At 45.0% G+C, this 22,902-nt stretch overlaps 1 protein-coding gene across 6 annotated transcripts in view; it reads left to right on the plus strand.

Moving 5' to 3' along the window:
- Positions 1-22,902, plus strand: part of FRMD4A (FERM domain containing 4A) — a 338,180-nt gene that overhangs the window by 170,508 nt on the left and 144,770 nt on the right. For all 6 annotated transcript variants that reach the window (XM_061178281.1, XM_061178328.1, XM_061178300.1 and 3 more), the window contains exon 3: positions 13,355-13,449. In XM_061178281.1, coding sequence (XP_061034264.1) covers positions 13,355-13,449 — 95 coding nt within the window. The remainder of the gene's footprint in view (positions 1-13,354; positions 13,450-22,902) is intronic.

Genomic DNA, 22,902 nt, shown 5'->3' on the forward strand with positions numbered 1-22,902 from the left:
TAGGGCATGTCTACCCAAACAAGTTCACTTCCGAGGGAAGTCGTCTGCTTTCTGTTCTGCTTACTGCCTAGAGATGATTTATTCATGGTTCCTGGGATAAAGGATATGACAGTTCACTCAAAAGAGGATTTAGATTGCGATCAGAGCAGGTCCTTGTCAAAGTGATGAGAGGATAAGTCATTTGTATGGGGAGTCAGTTACTGACAGAAGGAGAAAAGGGGAATCTGCCTTTATTCAGCATCTTTCGTGCACCCAGTACTTTATAAATGATCATGTATTGACTCCTCACAGCAACCCATGAAGTAGATGTTATTGTCCCAATGTTTCAAGGTGAAAATAAATGCTTTATTTATACATGGAATAGAATTGGGTTTCCAAGCCCTGTGGTCTGACTATAAATCCACTGCCCCGATTGCATGAAAGGGGTGCTTACGTTTTAAGATCCATCACAGCGTATATAGATGGATCAATCACAGCCATATATATATATATATATTTTTTTTTTTTTTTTTTTTTTTTAAATCCCTCACAACTCCCCACTCTCCCCATCCTCATACTGGAAGGCAAGCTTTCTATTTCCGGTACGTGGGTGAGGAAGCCATATTCTTTGAACATCAGCCGTGCCCTTGGCAAAGGACAGTAGGTGCCACCCTTCTGTATATTACATGAAAGGTAGCAATCAGCCTACCTGTCCCGGAAAATGGCTCTACCCTAACCCTTCCTCTCTGCCCTATTGCCATATCATCCCTTTACTAATGAAACTCCTAAGAGGTCCTAGCTACTGCTGACTACACAACTGATTGGAATGGTTGAGCCTTGCCTAAGACTCCATGGCTTCCTATGGACCACACAGAGCTAACTGCAAAACTCCGATGTCCTGTGCTCTGGGATGATGCCCTTCTTCACTCTTCCCTGAACATCAGGCAAAGGGAATAATTCAGTGTGCAATGTTGTGAAGACCTCAATTCGGAATTGGTCAGGGTGCCATTTGTCCCACTGGAAAGATGACCAGTTGGCCAGTTTGATCCTGGGGAACTCACTCCAGGATTCACCTCCCAGTGAATGTATGGGTGGTTTACATCCAAAATAGTAATTTACTACTCACTGTAGAACAAGATAGGGTCATAACCCAGAATGCAGGGCAGGCTTTGAGTTAAAGAAAAAATAATAGAAGGGGTAGACACAACAACTGTGGACGATGAATCCCAAGAACCTCAGCATCCCCCATATTTTCTTCAAGTGTCTCCGAATTGGGGCTGCAGACTTGTCAGCCTGATCTTGGTAAAGGCAAGTTGAGTACCGCACATCTTTTTGTGTTTTCGCCTCACTGAAACCGTTATCATGTCATGAATGCGGAGAGGCTGCCGAGGGGAGCCACCCTGGACGAGCAGTCCTTGTGACATTGCCCCGAGCAGGCTGGAGTCTGGGGGTTACTATATTAATCAGCAGGCGCTCCCTAATGAACACCTGCCCGCCCGCCCAGAGTCCCAAGGGGAGCAGATCCTGAATAAAGCAGGCTCCCCAGCCAGCTGGCAGAAGCACTTTGCATTTCTGGAGGAGTAATAATTATGTGCGCCTGTCAAAGCCTTCCCATTGGGCATCATTCAAATGCATGGATGAGAAAGACTCGGCTTCCCAGACTGATTTCAACCCCAACTTTCCCCCATGCTGGGACCAGGGTGAATCTTAGCAAAATGTGGAAGAAACCATGTGGAAATAAGAGGATGAGAACAAGGGAATAAATTAGTATCATATAAAGAATAATACATAGGAATAGTATAAAGGGCGGGGACGAGCAACTGGGAAACAAGCAAGGTTAGTCCCTGATGCTGGGTTAAAGGGCAGAGTCTGTTGAAAGGAATACAGACACAACACATCTTTTCCTGGGTGTACAAGTAACTTTCCCAAAGTATATGTCACAGCCTCCTTCGTGGGTGCCTGGAGGTATGTGACCCCATTGAAACCCAGGGGCTCTTTTGCATCTGGGCATATGGCATCTGGACCCATCCTTCTCCATGGGGTACCACAATCTCTGCTTAGCAGCTCTGTGCTTCCAACCAACCTTGAGAGGGCGTGTGGGTTTCATCCTCCCTGTGGTCAGCTTTCCTGCTAGGCTGGTGTAACAATCAAATAATGACCCTTCAGTCTAGCCCCATCTACCAATTAAAAAAACCTGTGTGTCAGGCACTGTGCTCGGGGGCCGGGCTATAGATATTGATCAAACCTGATCCCTGCCCTCCGGGAACATAGTGTCTGGCAGAATTCTATTGCGCTTAGAAAAAGCAGCTTCAGACCCCTCCTGTCTGTGCTGTTTGTGACTTGCTGGATCTGTACCCGGCATTTAAAACCAAAGCTTTAGAGTCAGTCCCAGACTCAAGCCCCTCGTCTGCCCTGTGCCCTTGGGGGGTTGTGACCTTGAGCACAGTAGCTGTTCTAAGCCCCAGTGTCCTCATCGGTACAACGTTGCAGGGTTTGCTTTGCTTTGAAGATGAAATAAGATTGTATAAGTGAAGCATGGAGCCCAGAACCTGGCAGGGGGAGGCCTGTAGAATATGATGGTGCTGGGGCCAGAGGGGCGGCAGCAGCAGGAGGGAAAGCTGGGGAGGAGCCAGGAAACCTGGACCTTAGCATGGTGTGTGCAGTGACTGCTTTTTGCCTGCCGGGACCCACATGTGATTGATGCCCTTTGGTTTTCTTTCCTTCCTGTTTCAGATCGTTGCAGCCTTTTCTGAAACCGCCTACTTAAGTGGTCTAGCAAAGGACTGGTCAGGCGCTTGGTCCCATCCCCACATGTGCCGGTCACTAAGGTGACCTCCCTTGTCCGTGGACCGGCTTCTCGACCCCTTGAACCTTAGTTTCCTGCCCTGTCAGTTAAGTGGGTTGGGTAACCAGTCTCTGTGGCTCTATATAATCCAGCGTCCCTAGGTGACTTATACCCACCTGACTGTTGAGTTAAATCTTACTAGCTGTGTGCCTTTGGCAAGTTACTGCTTTCTCTGTGCTTTGGCTCCTTCTGTATCCAATGGGGGTAATCCTGGCATCTGCCTGCTGGGTAAGGATTGACTCAGTTCTGCGCTGGGACAGAGGCTGCACCCAGTAAATGGAAACCGTTAGTATTGGCTGTGTCTGGAGTCAGCTTGGCTGAGATGCTCTGCTGCTGGTACCTCCTGAGCCGGAGGTAAAGCATTCGTCTTCTGTCCACTAACGAGCTGGGGTTCTTACTGGATGGGGACCTCCCAGATGGAGAGATGCTTCATCTAGCAGGACCCACTGAGCTTTACACGCCCCCCACCCCTGCCTATCCCAGGCGCCTGGGAGCCCAGAAGAGCAAATAACCCTACGTAAAGGAAGCAGTGCCCCGTTTGCCCCCAGCCACGGAACCCAGGGGCTGCTCAGACGGGGTAGGAAGGAAGCCAGCCTCCCCAGCTAATCGGCCGGAGCGTCAAGGGGGTGACGGGCAGGGGGAGCGCGGCCAGACCCGCGTCTGTGTGCGCGATGACCTCACGCTTTCTCTCGATCACCGGCGCCCCCTCCCCAGGACGAACGAACAGCCAATGAGCGCTCGGCTGCCTAATGCCGAGCCCCCAGGGGGAGGGGGAGGGGGAGGGGGGAAGGGAGGGCGGGAGCCAGGCTCCCAGCTGCTCTGGGAAACACAATAACAGGCAGGGCTTTAAAGAGGCCGCAGGCTCAGGCATCGTTGATTCCGAGCTGCCCCCCTTCACCCCCCTCTCTCCCTCTCGGTTTTCAGAAAGGTTGGCGAGAAAGGGCACGCCGACCACGCTTTCTTCCCCGCTGTCAGCACTGGACTCTCTGCCACCTCCACTGACGCGGCCACTCCTCCGGGGCCGGGAATCACCCTTTCCTGGGATGGGGCTGGCGGTGCCATCGGAGCGGGAGGGTGTGGCCCAGCTGCGGAGCTGTCCCCGGCAGCCTGGCGGTCACTGTGGGCCCTGCAGCCAGAAGCGAATTGTCCAGATCAGCCTTGGGGAGGAGGGAGAGGTGAGAGGGTCAGTCTTTGGGCCGTGATTCCTCCCAGACCACAGATGGGAGCCGTGTGATGTTTTAATTTTTTTAATGCAGTTCAGAAGTGGGCATTCCATTGATTTTGAATCTGTGAGCTGCCCCAAGGGAGTGGCGGATGACAAGAAAGGGCTTAAGGGGAGAAGTCACTGAGTTGAAGCCCACGCTGCCAGTGACTGACCCAGGGTCAGTTCTGATACAAAGGCTCCTCCACCTGGACTTGCGTATGTGGCTTCCTTGCCCAGAAAGTCAATGGCATTATAAAGAGAAAGTGCAAATACTAGTAAAGGGCTTTCTGCTGAGATCCCATTTTATGTCTCAAACAACCAGCAAATTTGGGGTTTCCTGCTATTAGGACCTGCCAGGCACTGCGGGGCTTCTGCCTGAGGGTGTGTATTCGTTTCCTGAGGCTGCCGTGACAAATCACCACAAACTTGGGGGCTTAAAATAACAGAAACATATTCTCTCACAGTTCTGGAAGGCAGAAGTCAAAATCAAGCTGTCAGCAGAGCCAAGCTTCCTCTGGAAGCTTGAGGGGAAAATCCATTCTTAGCCTCTTCTGGCTTCTGGTGGCTGCCAGCCTTCCCTGACATGCAGCTTCATCGCTCCAATCTCTGCCTCTGTCTTCACACGGTCCTCTAGTATGTGTCTGTCTCTGCCAAAACTCCCCCAGTCTCTCTCTTAGAAGGATCCATGTGATTGCACTTGAGGTCCACCTGGATAGTGCAGGAGACGCTTTTCCTCTCAAGGATCATAATCACATTTTTGTAATGGGAGGTCATGTTCATAGGCTCCAGCATTTAGGATGTGGACAGAACTTTTTGGGGCAACCATTCAGCCCATTACAGGACACAGCAAGTCATGTCACAAAAATTCACCATGTTCATAGCAGCATTATTCACAAAAGCCAAAACAGGAAAGCAACCCAGGTGTCCATTGATGGATCAATAAATAAACAAAATGTGGTTTATCCACACAGTGGAATATTACTCCGCCCTAAAAAGGAAGGAAATTCTGACACCTGCTACAATGTGAATGAACCGTGAGGATGTTATGCTAAATGAAATAAGCCAGTCACAAAAAGACAAATGCTGTATAATTGCACTTAGATGAGGTACCTGGAATAGTCAAATTCATAGGGAAAAAAAGCAGAATGGTGGTTGCCAGGGGCTGGGGGGAAGGGGAATGGGGAGTTGTTGTTTAATGGGTACAGAGTTTCTATTTTGCAAGAGGAAATATTCTAGAGATTGCTTGCACAACAATGTGAATATACTTAACAATACTGAACTGTGTACTTAAAAGTGCTTAAGATGGTCAATTTTATGTTGTGTGTTTTACCATACTTGTAAAAATGTTTTAATTAAAATAAATTTATCACAACACAAGAGCATGCATGCCAAGCATGAACCAAGTCCCTGTGGTAAATGCTATAGGAGTTCAGAGGAGAAAGAGACTTTTTGGAGGTAGGATGATCAGGGATGGCTTCCTGGAAGAAGTGGGCCTTGAGCAAGATGAAATTCAAATGGCGGGGAGAGGATGTTGTGGGCAAAGTTTTGGAAATAGAAATGAGATTGGTGTTTTCTTCACTCTGATACAAATAGATTGGACAGAAATGAGTACTTTTAGAGGGAATCGGGCAAAAGTGAGGTTGGATAGGAACTAGATTCAAAGAGTGGCCTTAAATACCAGACTGACATATATAACTTGATACCATTTAGGAGATTATTATAATAATTCATAGGTGAGATAATGAGGGTCTGAAATAATAATGAACACATAGAACATTCACTTTGTGCCAGACACTTGCTCTAAGCACCTTATGCAGGTCAATATTAATTCATTAAATCCTCATAGCAGCCCTGTGATGTGGCATGGTCCTCATCCCCATTTTGCAGCCGAGGAAACTGAGGTACAGAGAGCTTAAGTGACTTGCCAGAGATTATGTAAGAAAGATGGCTATGTTAACTGACAGATTTAAGAGATCCGGGGGGATCCAGAATGGTTGCAAAGTTTTTTAGAATGAGTGACTAGACCCTTGAGAAGGTTGGGAAGGTTTTAGAGAAGGAAGAAACTAAATTTAATAATAAGTTTAATGAATAAAGAATCAAATTTAGGGCAGGAGTTCGATTCATCAATCTAGTTCATCACTTTATAGAGGAGAACACTGAGACTCTGAGAAGTTATACAGTTTGTCCAAGAGCATCTCTCTGGGATGGATCCATGTTAAGTGTGAGGTAGAATATGTGAGTGATAATAAAAATATTCTGTGGGAAACTGGAGAGGAGCTTGGGTACCACCTGGTCAGCTGATGGCTCTCCCCAGACTGCCTGGACAGCTCACGAGTTCACTAGAAGGATCATCGGCGAAGGGATGTGCCCAGAGCACTGTACAGCCATACATTCGTGTGAAGTGTTCTTTTGATCATTACAATCCAATCATGTCCCACCTTGGAAGGCAGCATAGACGGGGGCCGTTCCAGAACCCTGTACATGCTGGTATGTGCATGACTTCCCACTGGAACAGTTCAGAGCCCTTGGGAACTTAGATCTGTGTGGTAGAGTCAGACGTTTATAAAGAGATTCTATTTGTCAGATGTAAGGAGGAATAAAAGCTTAGAAGGACACAGTGGAAAAAGAATCTGAGATAGAAAAAGAAAATAAGAAAAGCTATTGAGTGAACAAAGTTCATTACAGGCTGAGAGAAAGTCAATCTTTTTTTTTTTTTTAACATCTTTATTGGAGTATAATTGCTTTACAATGGTGTGTTAGTTTCTACTTTATAACAAAGTGAATCAGCTATACATATACATATGTTCCCATATCTCTTACCTCTTGCATCTCCCTCCCTCCCACCCTCCCTATCCCACCCCTCTAGGTGGTCACAAACCACCTGGCTGATCTCCGTCGTGACCTCGGAGGGCCGGGATGGCACCAATGACCCAGCACAGGCTGTTTCTAACCCAAGACGCGCAGGGCTTGCCTTGCTCACATCGGCACTGAGGCCCCGGCCTGGTTTGTCCTGTAGAACTTGACTGGGCTACAGGCTGCCTTTCTGGCCTCACTCCCAGCCCAATCCTGCAAAGCTCCACAAATGTTTACAACAAAGTAATTGGCAAATTGTAATCAGCAGATTCTGTAAACATCCCTTCAAAGTACATAACAGCATAAAGCTTTCTACCCAACAACGTTCGCCAAATGAGTTTAAGAAATGTAGTTCATTAATCACCATCACGTCAAGGTGGGATATTGTTTTAGTTTGCAAGATCAGGAAATCACAGGCTGATGCCTTAAATGGTTTTAAACCTACCATACAGGGAATTAAAGTTTTGGTGCCTGAACCAATCAGGATAGATTAGGTTATGCTGTGATGACAAACAACCGCCAATGTCAAGGTTACTTAACAACGAGGTTTATTTCTCACTCATGCTACACGTCCATCAGGGGGATGGGAGAGCTCTCTCTCATTGATGGAGCAGCTACTTGCTGGGGCATTGCCAGTCACCATGACAGCGGAAGAAAGAGTGTGCCTTTTAATGGGACTTAAGATTCAGGAGTTCTAACCTCAACATCTTCTGGCATCTGTTACCTCCCCCTTCAATGCCTTTATTTCCCCATGTATATATTGTGGGTAATTAATGTAGGCTTTTCTTTATTGAGGGTGGTGCTTAGGATCTATAATTACTGTTGTATGAAGTAATGGGACTAACCTTTTTTTATTTTATTTTATTTTATTTTTTTAATATATTTATTTATTTATTTTTGTCTGTGTTGGGTCTTCGTTGCTGTGCGTGGGCTTTTTCTAGTTGTGGAGAGCGGGGGCCACTCTTCATTGCAGTGTACGGGCTTCTCATTGCGGTGGCTTCTCTTGTTGCAGAGCATGGGCTCCAGGCACGCGGGCTTCAGTAGTTGTGGCACACGGGCTCAGTAGTTGTGGCTCGCAGGCTCTAGAGCGCAGGCTCAGTAGTTGTGGTGCACGGGCCCAGCTGCTCCGCGACATGTGGGATCCTCCCAGACCAGGGCTCGAACTCGTGTCTCCTGAATTGGCAGGCAGATTCCCAACCACTACGCCACCAGGCAAGCCCACCTTTTTTTATTTTTTGACCAAAGATATGCATCCAAATGGATCCTATCCTTGAAAAGAGTTAGGCTGAGATGATAAAGTTTATTTGAGGGATGCTGCTATTGCTCAGATCCTTTTAGCTGCGTTCAGTATATGCGTCCCCAAGAAAATTTGGTTTTTTACTGTAGAAATTCCAATGTAAAAAGGATTGTGGTGACAGGCTAAATCATAGGGATGTGTCACCATGGAGAAGCCAAAAGTCAGTGTCAACAAGGCTTCTAAGGTGACATCCATTATTCTGGTGAATTTTTCAGCATGTCAAGTCAGTCCCCTAGCTCTGAAGTGCAGAAACCCGATTGTTCATCCTCAGGGGAAGACTCACATTAACCAAGTTCAAAGTACCTGATGTATAAATCAGTATTGATGTATAAAATGTCAGTGTTCTGGTTTCAAGTGAGCAATATAACCCTCACCGAGATAGGGCCCTCAGGGCTCATGATCCTTGACCTCTCACCCAGGAGGTAGAGTCAGTAGAAGTGGGGTGGCAGAAGGGTAGTACATGTGACCTGTGAGGCCAGTCTGACTTCATTTGGAAGCCTGGCTTTGCTGTGAGACAGCCTGCCTGATGTCTCCAAGTCTCAGCATCATCACTGGCAGAGGAATGACAGTCTCTTATTTTAGAAGATAATGCAGTCATATAGGAGACTGCTTAGCAGCATATGTAGGACAGGGCAATAACACCTCAATAAGTTCTTTGGAAGGTATGAGATTGGAGGAAGGGGAGTTAAATAGGTAATTTGAGTGTTTCAAATGACTGGCTAAGGTCATGCCTCCTCATGCCTCCATGTCTGCCAGAGAAGAAGCCTTACCGCTGGGACTCAAATATTTAAGGCCTATTGGCTAAGACTGCATTTGTTTCCCCAGCTCGTTCCCTTTTCCCAGACTCCCCTCCATCCGCCACCCCACACACACCGGTCATTCACCCAGCCCCTTCTATGGAACAATTACTATATTTAGTCATGTTATAGATATACTATTATTCCGACCCTAACAGTAATTCTTTTCTCTTTCTGGGTAAATTTATGTATCGCTGGTCAATTCCATGGGGATGTTGTCTTTCAAGTTTAACTCTCAAAGAGAAGGAAATCTTATTCTGTCATTTCCAAGTTTAGGCTGGAAACCTCACCATCACCCCTAAGAGCCCACAAATAATGACTTTATAGTCATACCTCATTTTATAAAACCAGCTTGATCCAATGTGCTCCTCACCTCCGCCACCTCTGTCACCATTCACCAGACTTGACTTCACGTGACTTGTGAAAAAAATCAAGTCCGTTCTGAGTACAAGAAGACTTATCACCAGCGAGGATGCTTTTATACATGTGATACAAGCTTCAAAGGCAAACCCCAAAGATTATCAAAATGTTTGAAGAAATAGCAGATTATAGAAATGCTGTGACTGCTGTGAAAGGAACACAGACATTTGGATGGATAAGTTACAGTACATCACAGTGTAAAAATCAGCCATGTTACCTTACATTTGGTCACAACCTCTACATTAAATGCTTTGTATCTGGGCAGCCAGGTACCTTATGGGGATGGAGGTGATGCCAGCAACATGACCTGCAGCATCCCATAGCAAACACAGTCTGAGGCTTCAAGAGCCCCCTCACCTTGGATTGATACTTTGTCATTTATCAGTGATGCTCTGAGATGTGCCACATTTATTCCCCTGCCTTCCCCTGTGGTATTTATGAAGGAGGGTCTTACATACAGTCTTGAATTCCCTAACGGTTACTTTTTCACTTTTTCACATTTTAGTGTGAATGGTAGTATAGAATATTAGATGACACTGATTTATCAAGATGGATTTTCCTGTTGATTTATTCATGTCTTCTAGGGGGAGGAAGCTCTGCCCTCGCTTCAAACCCACTCCCATCATTTCTGGCAGTTTTCATTGGTAAATTGATGGTGATTGAGGCCCGGAGGCTGCCATCCTGGGAGCTCAGGATGAGGCAGCAAAGAGGGAACCATCTGCTTTGGCTTTTTAAAATGAACACTAGCTCTTACTCTACGCCCTGATGAAAGTTTAAGGTCCTATTGACAAGTACTATGTGCTGTGCATTTTTGTATCTCCTGTAGGATTGGCTAGTGCCCTATACATATTAGACAGTAAATGTTTGTTGAATTAAGAGGAAGTACACCTGTCTTAGTCTGCCTGGGCTGCCATTACAAAATACCACAGACTGGGGGGCTTAAACAAAAGACACTGATTTGGGGGACTTCCCTGGCTGTCCAGTGTTTAGGACTCCACGCTTCCTCTGCAGGGGGCATGGGTTCAGTCTTTGGTCAGGGAACCAAGATCCCACGTGCTGCACAGTGCAACCAAAAAAAAAAAAGAAGACACTGATTTTCTCACAGTTCTGGAGGCTGCAAGTTCGAGGTCTGGGTGCCAGCCTGGTCGGGCTCTATGAGGGCTCTCTTCCTGACTTGTAGATGGCAGCCTTCTCACTGTGTCCTCACCTGGTGGAGAGAAAGAGCAAGCAAGCTCTCTGGGATCTCTTCTTATAAGGGCACTAATCCCATCATGAGGGCCTGCCCGCATGACCTCATCTAACCCTAATTACCTCTCAAAGGCCCCACCCTCCAAATACCATCACATTGGAGGTTAGGGCTTCAACACATGAATTTGGGAGGAGGGGACACAGTATAGTCCATAGTGGCACCAAAAAAAAGTGAAATAAGAAACTAAACTGTGATGTAACTCTCTCTCTTTTTTTTTTTGCCACCTTCACCCATTTCACCCACCCCTACCCCCTCCTCTGGCAACCACCAGTTTGTTCTCTGTATCTATGAGGTATTTTTTAATTTTATTTTTTAGATTCCACATGTAAGTAAGACCATACAGTGTTTGTCTTTCTCTGTCTGACTTATTTCACTTAGCAAAGTACACTCAAGGTCTATCCATGTTGTTGTGAATGATAAGATTTCCTTCTTTTTTATGGCTGAATAATATTCCATTGTGTATGTATACCACATTTTCTTTATCCATTCATCCATTGATGGACACTTAGATTGCTTCCATGTCTAGACTTTTGTAAACAGTGCTGCAGTGAGTATGGGGGTGCACTTCTTTTCGAGTTAGTGTTTGTTTTTCTTTTAATTTATGTATTTTATTTATTTTATTTTTGGCTGCATTGGGTCTTTGTTGCTCTGCGCGGGCTTTCTCTAGTTGCGGCGAGCGGGGGCTACTCTTCGTTGTGGTGCACGGGCTTCTCATTGCTGTGGCTTCTCTTGTTGCGGAGCACGGGCTGTAGGTGCATGGACTTCAGTAGTTGTGGCTCGCGGGCTCTAGAGCACAGGCTCAGTAGTTGTGGCTCGTGGGCTCTAGAGCACAGGCTCAGTAGTTGTGGCACACGGGGTTAGTTGCTCCGCGGCACGTAGGATCTTCCCAGACCAGGGCTCGAACCCGTGTCCCCTGCATTGGCAGGCGGATTCTTAACCACTGCACCACCAGGGAAGCCCCCAAGTTAGTGTTTTTATTTCTTTCAGATAAATACCCAGAAATGGAATTGCTGGATCATATGGTAGTTCTAAAACAGTCATATAACTCTTGATTTATTGTCTTATCCACCCTCTTAATAGAGAAAAGCAACAGAGTAACACCAGAACAGGAAATATACTCAGGAAGGGTATCCTAATGTGCATCAGTGCACACACATGTACACACACACACACACATTTTCTCTTCTCGAATCTGTTTCTGCTCTGAGCTTGGAGTATGCGTGGAACAGAACAGTCATCGTAAAGGCAGTGCATCGCAAATACCTGAACTGGGAGGCAATTTAGAAATAACTGTTCCCTTTTGGCCCCGTGTCTCCATCATCAGCCTTTCCCTCCTCCCTGACCTCTGAGCCTGGTGGTCTGTGGTCATCTCAACAGTGATAGCCCAGAGTGATTGATGTATTGACAATACAAACAGCCACAGTGATTTCACATCTAAGGCTCTGGCACACTCCTTTGGATTGGCAGAAAATTTTAGGAAAGAGTTCATGATAAAAACATTCTTGGGGGGACTTCCCTGGTGGCGCAGTGGTTGGGAGTCTGCCTGCCAGTGCAGGGGACATGGGTTTGAGCCCTGGTCCGGGATGATCCCACATGCCACGGAGCAACTAAGCCCGTGTGCCACAACTACCGAGGCTGTGCTCTAGAGCCGCAAGCCACAACTACTGAGCCCATGTGCCACAGCTACTGAGCCCGCATGCTGCAACTACTGAAGCTTACGACCCTAGAGCCCGTGCTCCACAATGAGAGAAGCCACCGCAATGAGAACACGTGCGCAACAAAGAGTAGCCCCCGCTCGCCGCAAATGGAGGGCGCCTGTGCTCAACAACGAAGACCCAATGTAGCCAAAAATAAATAAATAAATAAATTTATTAAAAAAAAAAACATTCTTGGGTAAAACTGTTCTCCTTTGGAAAGGCAAAGTTTCAGTTTATTCTTAAATACTATTCCCAAGGCCCTTTGGCCTTAATGTTAACATTTCTTGCAGGGAGGTACTTCTGTTGTTTGGATTTTAAATTATGGGAGCATATAGAGTGGTCGAGGGCAGTCTCTGGAGCCAGGACTCAAATCACAGCCCCAGCACTTACACAGAGATGCTCAGTCTCTGGGCACCTGTTTCCTCCCCATACAATGGAGTTAATAATAGAACCATCTCACAGGGTTGTGATGAGGGTTAAAGAAGCTGGTGTTTGTAAAGTGCCTGGAACAGGGCCTGGCACGTAGCAAATACTATATAAGTGCATGTGAAATATATATATAATCATATTCTACCACATATTAATTATAGTATTAATATATTATAGTATTATATAACATATGTGTTACACAATATATATTTGATATGTGTCATAATATATATTTACTACATATATATGTGTACATATATATTTTTAATAAGACATCTTCCTGTCAATTCACTGTAAAATGTTCTCCTGTGTGGGGAAGGAAGCCACAGGGTTTGACAGCTGTGTTGGTGAGCAAGTACCATTTGTTGATAGAAGAAACTACCAGGAAACAAGGCCGAAGGTCTCAGTCCATTGATGGCCCTGTCCTCATTGTCTACTCCTTTGGGTTTTATAAAAATCATTTGTATGGATGTTCTTGAGCTTTGGGACATTCCTTCCAAAAAATTATGTAAACCTGAGATTGCATGTTTTAGGAAAAGTAATCTCTCATCACTTACCCTTTTTCCATTTTGTTCTCCCTCCAGCCCAAGCTTTTGGCCAAGGAGCTGCTTGACCTCGTGGCATCTCACTTCAATCTGAAGGAGAAGGAATACTTTGGAATCGCCTTCACAGATGAGACGTAAGTGCCCCATGTGCTTGGAGAACCTGAAGGGAAAATACAGAACCTGAAGTCGTACTGTCTCAGCTGTCCACGGTGAAGGCAGCTGCAGGCCACTTGGGTCTTGTGGTTCAGGGTCAGTCCAAGTTCATCATCTGAATTTCAAAGGCCTTGTGATCATGCCTGGAACGGCCAAAGGATATAATTAGGGTGATGCTCATATTATGAAATTATGAGGTAAACCAGTTCTTATAATCAAGCCGGTACGTGTTCAGAACCGAAATGTTTATTTTTAAAAAAGTGGATTTGTCTGGGTTTGTTTTCTATTAGTGTTAAATGAAAACTTCTGGAAATGAAACATTTCTCTCCAGTGTTGGAATAACAGTAACAGGAAGTCAATGCAATGATAAATGCAAAATGAAAAGTATATGTGCAGTTTCACTGTCAACGCTGAAATAGAATATAAAATTCGAAAATTCAGATTGTTCATCTGTTGAAAAGTACATTTGCGTTCAGTCATCTTTCCGTTTGGCTCTATACAGCGGTGTTTTGCAACACAAGGAAGGAATATCTTTACTAAAATTTCAATTTCCTTCTTAATAAACTGTTCGCAAAAGACTGCAGTGAACACTTGCACAGATTCCTGGATAAAAATAAGCTGTTCTAAGCAAGTGTTTCACAGTTTTCTTTCCCCTGTGTGTACACATACACACGCGTGCACATACACTCCTCCAAATCCTCAGAGTTACAGAGGTGACTTCCTACAATACTAATAGATCAGGCTTCGGTTAGCGGCTGGACAAGACAGCTCAGGGAGGCTATGCCCCATCAATCAGATGGAACCATCAAGGCAGGACGGGCTCAGAGCAAGGACAGGGGGCATCCACGTTGGTCAGTAGGAGAGATGACCAGGTGTATCTGCGTGAGGACCCTCCGGGAGCTGCACGTGGACGGGGTGGCCGTAGCATTTATGATCTAAATCGGGACCCTGTGAGTAAAAGGGGGTGTAAATCGGTACTGTCGTGGGCAAACTGGACAGGTGATCACCCTCTAAATTAGCAACCGTTCAGGTGCCGGTGTGATCGGGGAGCAGCGTTGGGAGCAGAGTCACACCTGCCTCAAGAAAGCCAGGAGGGGGCTTCCCTGGTGGCGCAGTGGTTGAGAATCTGCCTGCCAATGCAGGGGACACGGGTTCGAGCCCTGGTCCGGGAAGATCCCACAGGCCGCGGAGCAACTGGGCCCGTGAGCCACAACTACTGAGCCTGCGCGACTGGAGCCTGTGCTCCGCAACAAGAGAGGCCGCGATAGTGAGAGGCCTGCACACTGCGATGAAGAGTGGCCCCTGCTTGCCACAACTGGAGAAAGCCCTCGCACAGAAACGAAGACCCAACACAGCCATAAATAAATAAAAATTTAAAAAAAAAAGTTAAAAAAAAGTAAAAGCTTTCATTGATTTAAAAAAAAAAATCAGTAAAGCTTAATATCTTAAAAAAAAAAAGAAAAAAAGAAAGCCAGGAGGGCGACTTCCCTGGTGGTCCAGCGGTTAAGACTCCGCGCTTCCACTGCAGGGGGCGCTGGTTCGATCCCTGGTCGGGGAACTAAGATCCCGCATGCCACGTGCTGCAGCCAAAAAAAAATTAAATTAAAAAAAGAAAAGAAAGCTGGAAGGAACAGGTTACGCCCTGGCCCTGGAGCCTCAGGGAACGGAGCCAGAAGGAAGGCAGGAGTGGTTGCTTCTGGTCTAGAAGGTTCTCTGTGCCTGCGGGTGGGATCCAGTAACTGGGTCTGTGAACCGGAGGGCTGGGATGGGAAGGAGCCGGCAGAGTAATTTGAAAACGTGCTTTAAGACAAACATGCGTCGAGAATAGCTACTTCTACAAACGCAGATGTTTTCTGCCCTTTCTCCTGAGAATCACTGTAAACCCCCTCGATCGCCACTCAGGCGTTTTTTCACTAATTAGAAAGAAACCACAGTTTCAATGCATCACATTGTTACATTTCCCAAGTACATTTCCTCTTCTAAAAGAGCCAGTGAACTCGAGAGGAGTCCCAATTAGACTTCGCTTTTGAGTAAACAAGAGCCAGAGAATGAGCTTGTTGTCCTGGGCCAAGGAGCAAGAAGTACGCTTGCTGAAGGTTTTAGACCACAGCCCTGATGGCACCAGCCAGAAGGAAGTGAACGTCAGGCAGAAAGTGGCTCTTCTTCCGGGAGAGACGCAAGCAGGAAAACCACACAGCACCGTCCGCCTGTCCCATCGAATGGAGCCTGTGTGCTCCAGGTCTTTCTTGGCGCTTCTGGTTCCCTGGGCCGGCAGGGAAGGCTTGTGTGTGTCGGGGGTGGAGGGCAGAGAGAGAGAGTCCAGGCTGGAGGGAAGGGTCCCTCCCCGTGGCCTGGTGGAACTGGCAGCTGGAGGGCCCTCTGGGAGGCGGTGATGGGGAGGATATGAGCCATCTTCTGGCACCGTCCAGGGGAAGAGTGGCCACCACCAACCTCTTCACCCCGAGCCTGGGCGGGGGCGTTCCTCTGGGGACTGTAGGAGTGGCAGGCGGCCAGCCGAGATCAGCGGACAGGGCTTTGCAGCTGGCAGACGGTTCCCGGAAAAGAGGTGGCAGATGGGCCTGACTCACTGGGAAATGGTGAGTGTCAGGGACCCCGAGGAAATCAGGAACCGGGCCTCCAAGGGACTAGGATGAGGAGACAGAACAAAGAGGAGACGGGATGGTGGTGACTCGGGGATGGCCGTGACTCGGGGATGGCCGTGACTCAGGACGTAGTCAGTCATGGGCTGACAACACCTGGGGCCCAAGGCGTTGGCTGGTGGCCTCTTTGGTCATCTGACCTTTTCTCCTTTTCCTGCTGGGAAAGGAATGAATGAAAGCTGTCACCACAGAACGGTGCCTGGCGGGGGAGGTTTGGTCTAGGGTGGTGATCACAGGGCAGTAACCACTAGGCTTGCCCTGTGGCCCCGCCCCCCAGCCCTCACACTGGGCACCACTAGACACTAACACAAGATCATTTAATAACTGTGTTTTCAAATTGTGCACGTGTATTGTGTGTGCGGGCACGCGCGTGATTTCTGCAGGTGCTACGCTGCATATTTTATAATAAAATGCATGGAACTCTTTCATCCTTTATTGCAACCCATGGTGTACTCCATGCATTTGCCTTTTTTCCTAATGCAAATCAAAACAAGACTAACTTAGAAAGTGCTATAAACTATAAAATACTGCACCAGTGTTAGGTATTCCCAGCAGTGTTATCATTCCTAATAGTAGAATGTATGACACGTGGGCCATATGTGTCATAGGTCAGTGAGTCTTTCAATATGAACTGCTGTTGATGACATTTTGTAGGATCTGGACGGGCCTGGAGAAAAGAAATATAGAGCAGAATATAGACAAAATTGGAAGGTTCTCTAAGTAGGGGTGTCCTCACCCCTAATTGTATTCATTAATAGTGTGTCCAAGGCCACAATGCAAGACTCAGTGCCCAGAGATGTTTCCTATTGTTAGTTAATCAACAATTGTGTGGGATTAATACTAGCTCCGCCTTCTCTTTCTTAATTCAATTTTTAAAACTTTTTATTTTGAAATAATTAGATTTACAGAACAAAGATAGTACAGAGAGTTCTCCTATACCCCTCACCCAGCTTCCCCTAATGTTAATATCCTACACACCATGTGATAATTATCAAAACTAAGAAATTAACATTGGTACTATATTAATAACTGAACTACAGACTTTATTCAAATTTCATCAGTTTCCCATGAATGTCTTTTTCTATTCCTGGATTCAAGTGCGTTTAGCCCCTTTTATTTTTAATAATTCTGCACAAATAAAAAGGGATATACAGGCATACCTCATTTTATTATGCTTTCCTTTATTGTACTTCACAGATACTGTTTTTTTGTTTGTTTTGTTTTTTAATATATATTTACTATTTTTTAATTTTTATTTATATTTATTTATTTATTTATTTTTGGCTGTGTTGGGTCTTCGTTTCTGTGCGAGGGCTTTCTCTAGTTGCGGCGAGCAGGGGCCACTCTTCATCGTGGTGCGCGGGCCTCTCACTATCGCGGCCTCTCTTGTTGCGGAGCACAGGCTCCAGACGCGCAGGCTCAGTAGTTGTGGCGCACGGGCCCAGTTGCTCTTCCCAGACCAGGGCTCGAGCCCATGTCCCCTGCATTGGCAGGCAGATTCTCAACCACTGCGCCACCAGGGAAGCCCAATACTGTGTTTTTTTACAAATTGAAGGTCTGTGGCAACCCTGCATCGAGCAAGTCTGTCGGTGCCATTTTTCTAACATCATTTGCTCATTTCGTGTCTCTGTGTCACGTTTTGGTAATTCTCACAATACTTCAAACTTTTTCATTATTACTGTATTTGTTATGGTTTTCTGTGATCAGTGATCTTTGGTGTCACTTTTGCAAAAAGATTACAACTTGCGGAAGGCTCAGATGATAGTTAGCACTTTCTAGCCGTAAAGTATATTTAATTAAGGTATGTACCTTGTTTTTTTAGACATAATGCTATTGCACACTTAATAGACTACAGTATAGTGTAAACATAACTTTTATGTGCACTAGGAGACCAAAAAATTAGTGTGAGTCACTTTATTGCGACATTCACTTTATTTCGGTGGTCTGGAAGCAAACCCCCAATATCTCTGAGGTGTGTCTGTAGATGATTATCTGTGAATATCTGAATTGTGGTGATACATGCAAACAATGACATTTTGGTGGTCTTTAAAACGTTCTGAGGCCAAGTAAGAGCCTAGTATAAATTTGATCTTAAAATAATTATTAATGTTTTGCTACAGACATGATCCTCGACCTTGACTCCACATTGAAGTCACCTAGGACACCTTATAAAATGCCGGTGCCTGGGCCCTACCCTCAGAAATTCTGATTTAATTGGTCTGAGTGTGGCCTGAGCATCAAGATTTTTGAAAGCTCCCCAAATGATTCTCAAATGCAGCCAAGTTTGAAAACCCCTGTTCTAGAGAAAGGGTAATGTTGGTGTAAATTACCTCTGCTCCCTCCCTCCAGATGCAGGCAGAGAAGCTGAGTTCACTCAAACTTTGAATGTTTGGGACCCATCAGGACACACACCAGGAACCTGCAAAGTTATAAACTCTCCCCAACTCCAGACTCTGGAAACCTGTTTTCAAACCAACTCAGAAGTTCAGATTTAATGTTTCCTTGAGTGCAAATAGAGTAATCAAGATTTTCATTTATCAAACATTGGTGTCCATCTTTTAGGGAAAGTTATTTTTACATGTTATTTTCGAAATATTTCCACTGCTATTTCAACAACCAAGTTGATTTTTTTTTTCAGAACTCATGGTTCTGATTGTATTATTTAAATCCATAAAGCCCTGTTCTTGGTTATATGATCTAGTCTCAGTCATAATTTTTATTTCCTCTGTTTTGGTGTCTTTACAAAAAACTATATTGAGGTGTAATTGACATACTAAGCTATACATATTTAAAGTGTGCAATTCAAGGAGTTTAGACATAGACAAACACCTGTAACACCCAAGTTTAAAATTTTTTTTAAATTTTATATTGGACTATAGTTGATTTACAATGTTGTGTTAGTTTCAGGTGTACAGCAAGATGATTCATTTGCACGTATAGATATATCTATTCTTTTTCAAATTCTTTTCCCATTTAGGTTCTTATATAATATTGACATATGCAAATACCTGTAACACCCAAGTTTTTAATTTTTAAAATTAAAGAAAAATTGTTGACAGAGAATCCCATCATCAAAAGCAGTAACTAAACAACTTTTAGACTATTCAGCAGAAGTTGTCAAACACACCCCAAGCTGAGGTCATGATTATGTAAAATATTTAAATTTGAATCTCTTCTTGTAAACGTTAAGGATTGTTTGTTAAATGCTGTAAATGAGTATCCATGTAAAAATACTTTAAGAGGTACTTAGGAAGTTGAGGGAAAATGTTAAGAAACTCAGTTAGCCATTATTGCACATTTTCAAAGCCACATACAGTTAGAATGTATTTTCACCTACCAATTAAGAAAATGAGCAGTTCTTAACCTCTTATTTAATCACAGACCCCTGTGAAATTTCGGTTACATTCCCTCACCTCCACAAATGTTTACAAACAAAATAATTAGTGCTTAAGTTTTAGAGGGTTCACAGATACTCTGAAGACAGAATCTAAGTTTAAGAACCAATTGAGGCTTTTTTTTTTTTTTTAGCAACATACTATGTCTTAATTAATTGAGTCGTGGATAGGTACTGTTTAGGGAGTGTGATTTATCTGGATAATTAAGGTCCAAAATGCCCCCAACACACTGGAAATACATCCGTAGACCCAATGCCAGGACAATGGGGAGAATCCTCTGTCCTACAGTGTTCTTGGGTCCTGCATCCCAGGACTGGCATTGACTGAGACATCTGAAAAGGGTCTAGTTGATGAGCATTTCCCAGTCATAAGCTAATGTACAATTTAAAAAATAAAGTAGAAAAGCAATTTTCCAATTGCAGAAGAAACCTCCACAAGATGCAGCCCTGGGAATGTCATTTATTTAGAAATAGGTTTGGGATTTCCATTCATTAAATGCTCTGTACCATGAGACTAAGGAGAAAATCAATGGCTACAACCTCGGTGCCTGGGTTGTAATAGCTGCTTCTGGGAACGCAGCATTCAGCCTTCGTTACCCCCTCAGAGGCGGCCTGCGTAGACCCTCAGATGCTGCGGAAAACAACAGAAACTTCTGTTCAGTAACTGGAAAGGGGCTTTAGCAGAACTCTTCCTGTGTGCAGCTAAGAGAAGTAAAAAAGAATGAGGCAACCAGAGGGGGCCTTAGAGATCCTGGCTTTCTCCTGACCTTTTCCTTCCCAAAGCGAGTGGTACGGGGGCACTCGGATCCTGGACGAGGTGAATTCTCATCGAATATGGAGATTGTTTAGGAGCGGTGTCTATACGTGGAGGGCAGTCATGGCACCAACAGCAATATTGATCTGTGGGGCTTATCTGAGGCCAATGTATTCACTTCTTAGCAAATGTTTATTTAGCATCCACTGTTAAGCCTGGAGATACAGAAGTAACTGGCCTTTGACCCCTTGGAGAGCTTGTATTTTTAGTTTAGGAGGTAAATATTAAGATAGAGTGTAGAAGGTACTAGAAAAGAGAATTTGGGATAGCCTTCAGAGGACATAGTGGAGCAAACAATTCCTCCGTATAATAAAAAATTAAAGGCATAAATTCAGATGGACAAAAGAGCCCATGATTTAGTCATCCGGGCTCGCCAGTACATTCCTTACCTTTATCTGTGTGCGTGCATCTCTCTTGCAGGCTCTCTCTCTCTCACTCATACACTCAACATATCAATACTTGAAAGCCATTATTTGAGGGATTCTAGCTAAATCAGTATCCCTGAGCTGTCCTTGCTGAGCACACGTACTTCTGATTCAAAGACACTGAAGAGCAATATCTTCCTCCTTTTGAAGAACTCCCCACCCCCTCTCTCCATCCAGTGACATCTGTAAGAATTTCATCTCTTGTTTAGACTTTCTTTGGAAGCTCATTCCATACGAATCAGCTGTCTACGATAAAAACCTCTGAAGGCACAGAGTCTCATTCTACCCTGGGGTCCAAAAAGTGATGGGTTCAGATAGATTTATCACACACCTCCACCCTCCAGTGACTTTCTGCGAAGAAAGCTCTCCTTAAGGCCATCTCTATTGAAGGTGCCAATGCTTGGACCAAAAATCTATTTGTATTATATGTAGACGCTAAAAGCAATCTGTTAAATAAATGCATCCAATTTCTGTTGCCTGGAAGCAACTGCATATTTATTACTGACCTAACAGTTTGACCTATTGCCACCATAGACCAAATGGGGGGTGTTATCTCCCTCAGCTTTAAAGATAGTTATCAGTCAAGCAATAACAAAAATACCCTGAGGGTCTGCTGGGACTTTTTTTTTTTTTTTTTTTTTTTGCTTTGTTATCGACAAATGCACTGATGTGCATTCTCAAATGAAAAATCAATGAGATAATGAAATCCAAGCTATCGGGGATCTCTTAGTTAAACTGTATAGAGAAAATGCTTCTTTTACTCTTTGCTTCCCATCCCACCCTAGCTTAAAGGGAAAAAAAAGAAAAAAGAGGTTTGAGAAAGAGACCTGATGTCAGGAACGTGAGGTGTTACATATGAAAGAAAAAAATCCCAGACAGCAAGGTATCTTTGATACTGTTGGGTGTAGGAAATGTGACTTTGAACCCAACGCAATCAGCAGAAAATATTTTAACAAGTTGGAAAGTGGTGGCCTCAGAACTGGGGTTTTTAATCCATCTCTTAGCTTTTGCCTAAATAGTGGGCAGTTATCCTGAGGGACCTGGGGTGGGTCACTGGTCCCTCAGTCTTTCCCTTTGTAGCACCTTCAGTGGAGAGATTTTTTTACAGGCGCATAAAGTGGAAGGAGCGACTTCCTTCCACCTGAGGGTCCCGGGACTCCAGGTGCAGGAAGCCCACCTCCCCGCAGATATTGGAACCCTGCCTGTGTATGTGTGTGTGTGTGTGTATGTGTGTGTGTGATGCCATCCCTCACAGAACTGGGGTTGAGGAATCCAAGTAGGGCACATGGGGGAAGGAAATTCATTTTTCTTCCAAGGCCAACTATTCGCTTTAGGGGGAGTTCTGGCCTCCTTGTTCTTTCTGTTTTTTGACCATTTTCTCACTTTCTAGTCATTTCATGGCTTGATCAGTGCTAAACTAATATATGGCTGGGAACCAAGGAATTCGTCCCTAGAGTGCTGTTGTTTTAAAAAGTTTAGTGTAGGGAATGAAATTACCTAGGGAGGGGGGATCCATCTACCTATTTGTCCTCTGATAACGTGGATGAAGAAGATGGGCAGTGAGCAAACCCAGTAGAGTGGTATCCAAGTGCTGTGCATGTCTGTGTCTCTTCAAGCAAAAGGTCCCCATTTTCAGGTTCTCCACCAAGTGAATTATGGCCCCCAGAAGCCAAGTCAAACCCCCAGTGGTCTGAGTGGTCAGAAATGCTGTGCCCTTGGGATGGGGTGAGGATTTCTCAAGCCTGGCCCATTGACTGATCTTGAGAGCACAGGTAAAACATTCCATCTCTCGGTTCCTCCTTATTCCTTGAGTTTGGGACCAGAGGAAAACCACTGTGCACCATTCTCGTCTGTCTTTCTTGAGAGGATCCTTAAGAGGTTATCTCACCAGACTCTTTATCAAGAATTATTGCAAGGCAAAAGATTAAAATTTAAATCTCCATGGTCATTGAATGGATTTCTGTTCCGAGTTTTTGCATATTCTGTATTTATTTGGCCTCATTCATTACAGGGCCAAACTAACAGCCAACGTTGTTTCCATCCCCCCTGTGACCCTGAGGCCACACTCTGAATCACTTCCTTTATGTAACTCTCACATCCCAAGCCAACATTCTCCCTGTCCTTAATCACCCCGGGGGCCA

Source organism: Eubalaena glacialis, chromosome 2 (assembly GCF_028564815.1).
Source record: "Eubalaena glacialis isolate mEubGla1 chromosome 2, mEubGla1.1.hap2.+ XY, whole genome shotgun sequence".
Lineage (NCBI taxonomy): Eukaryota > Metazoa > Chordata > Mammalia > Artiodactyla > Balaenidae > Eubalaena > Eubalaena glacialis.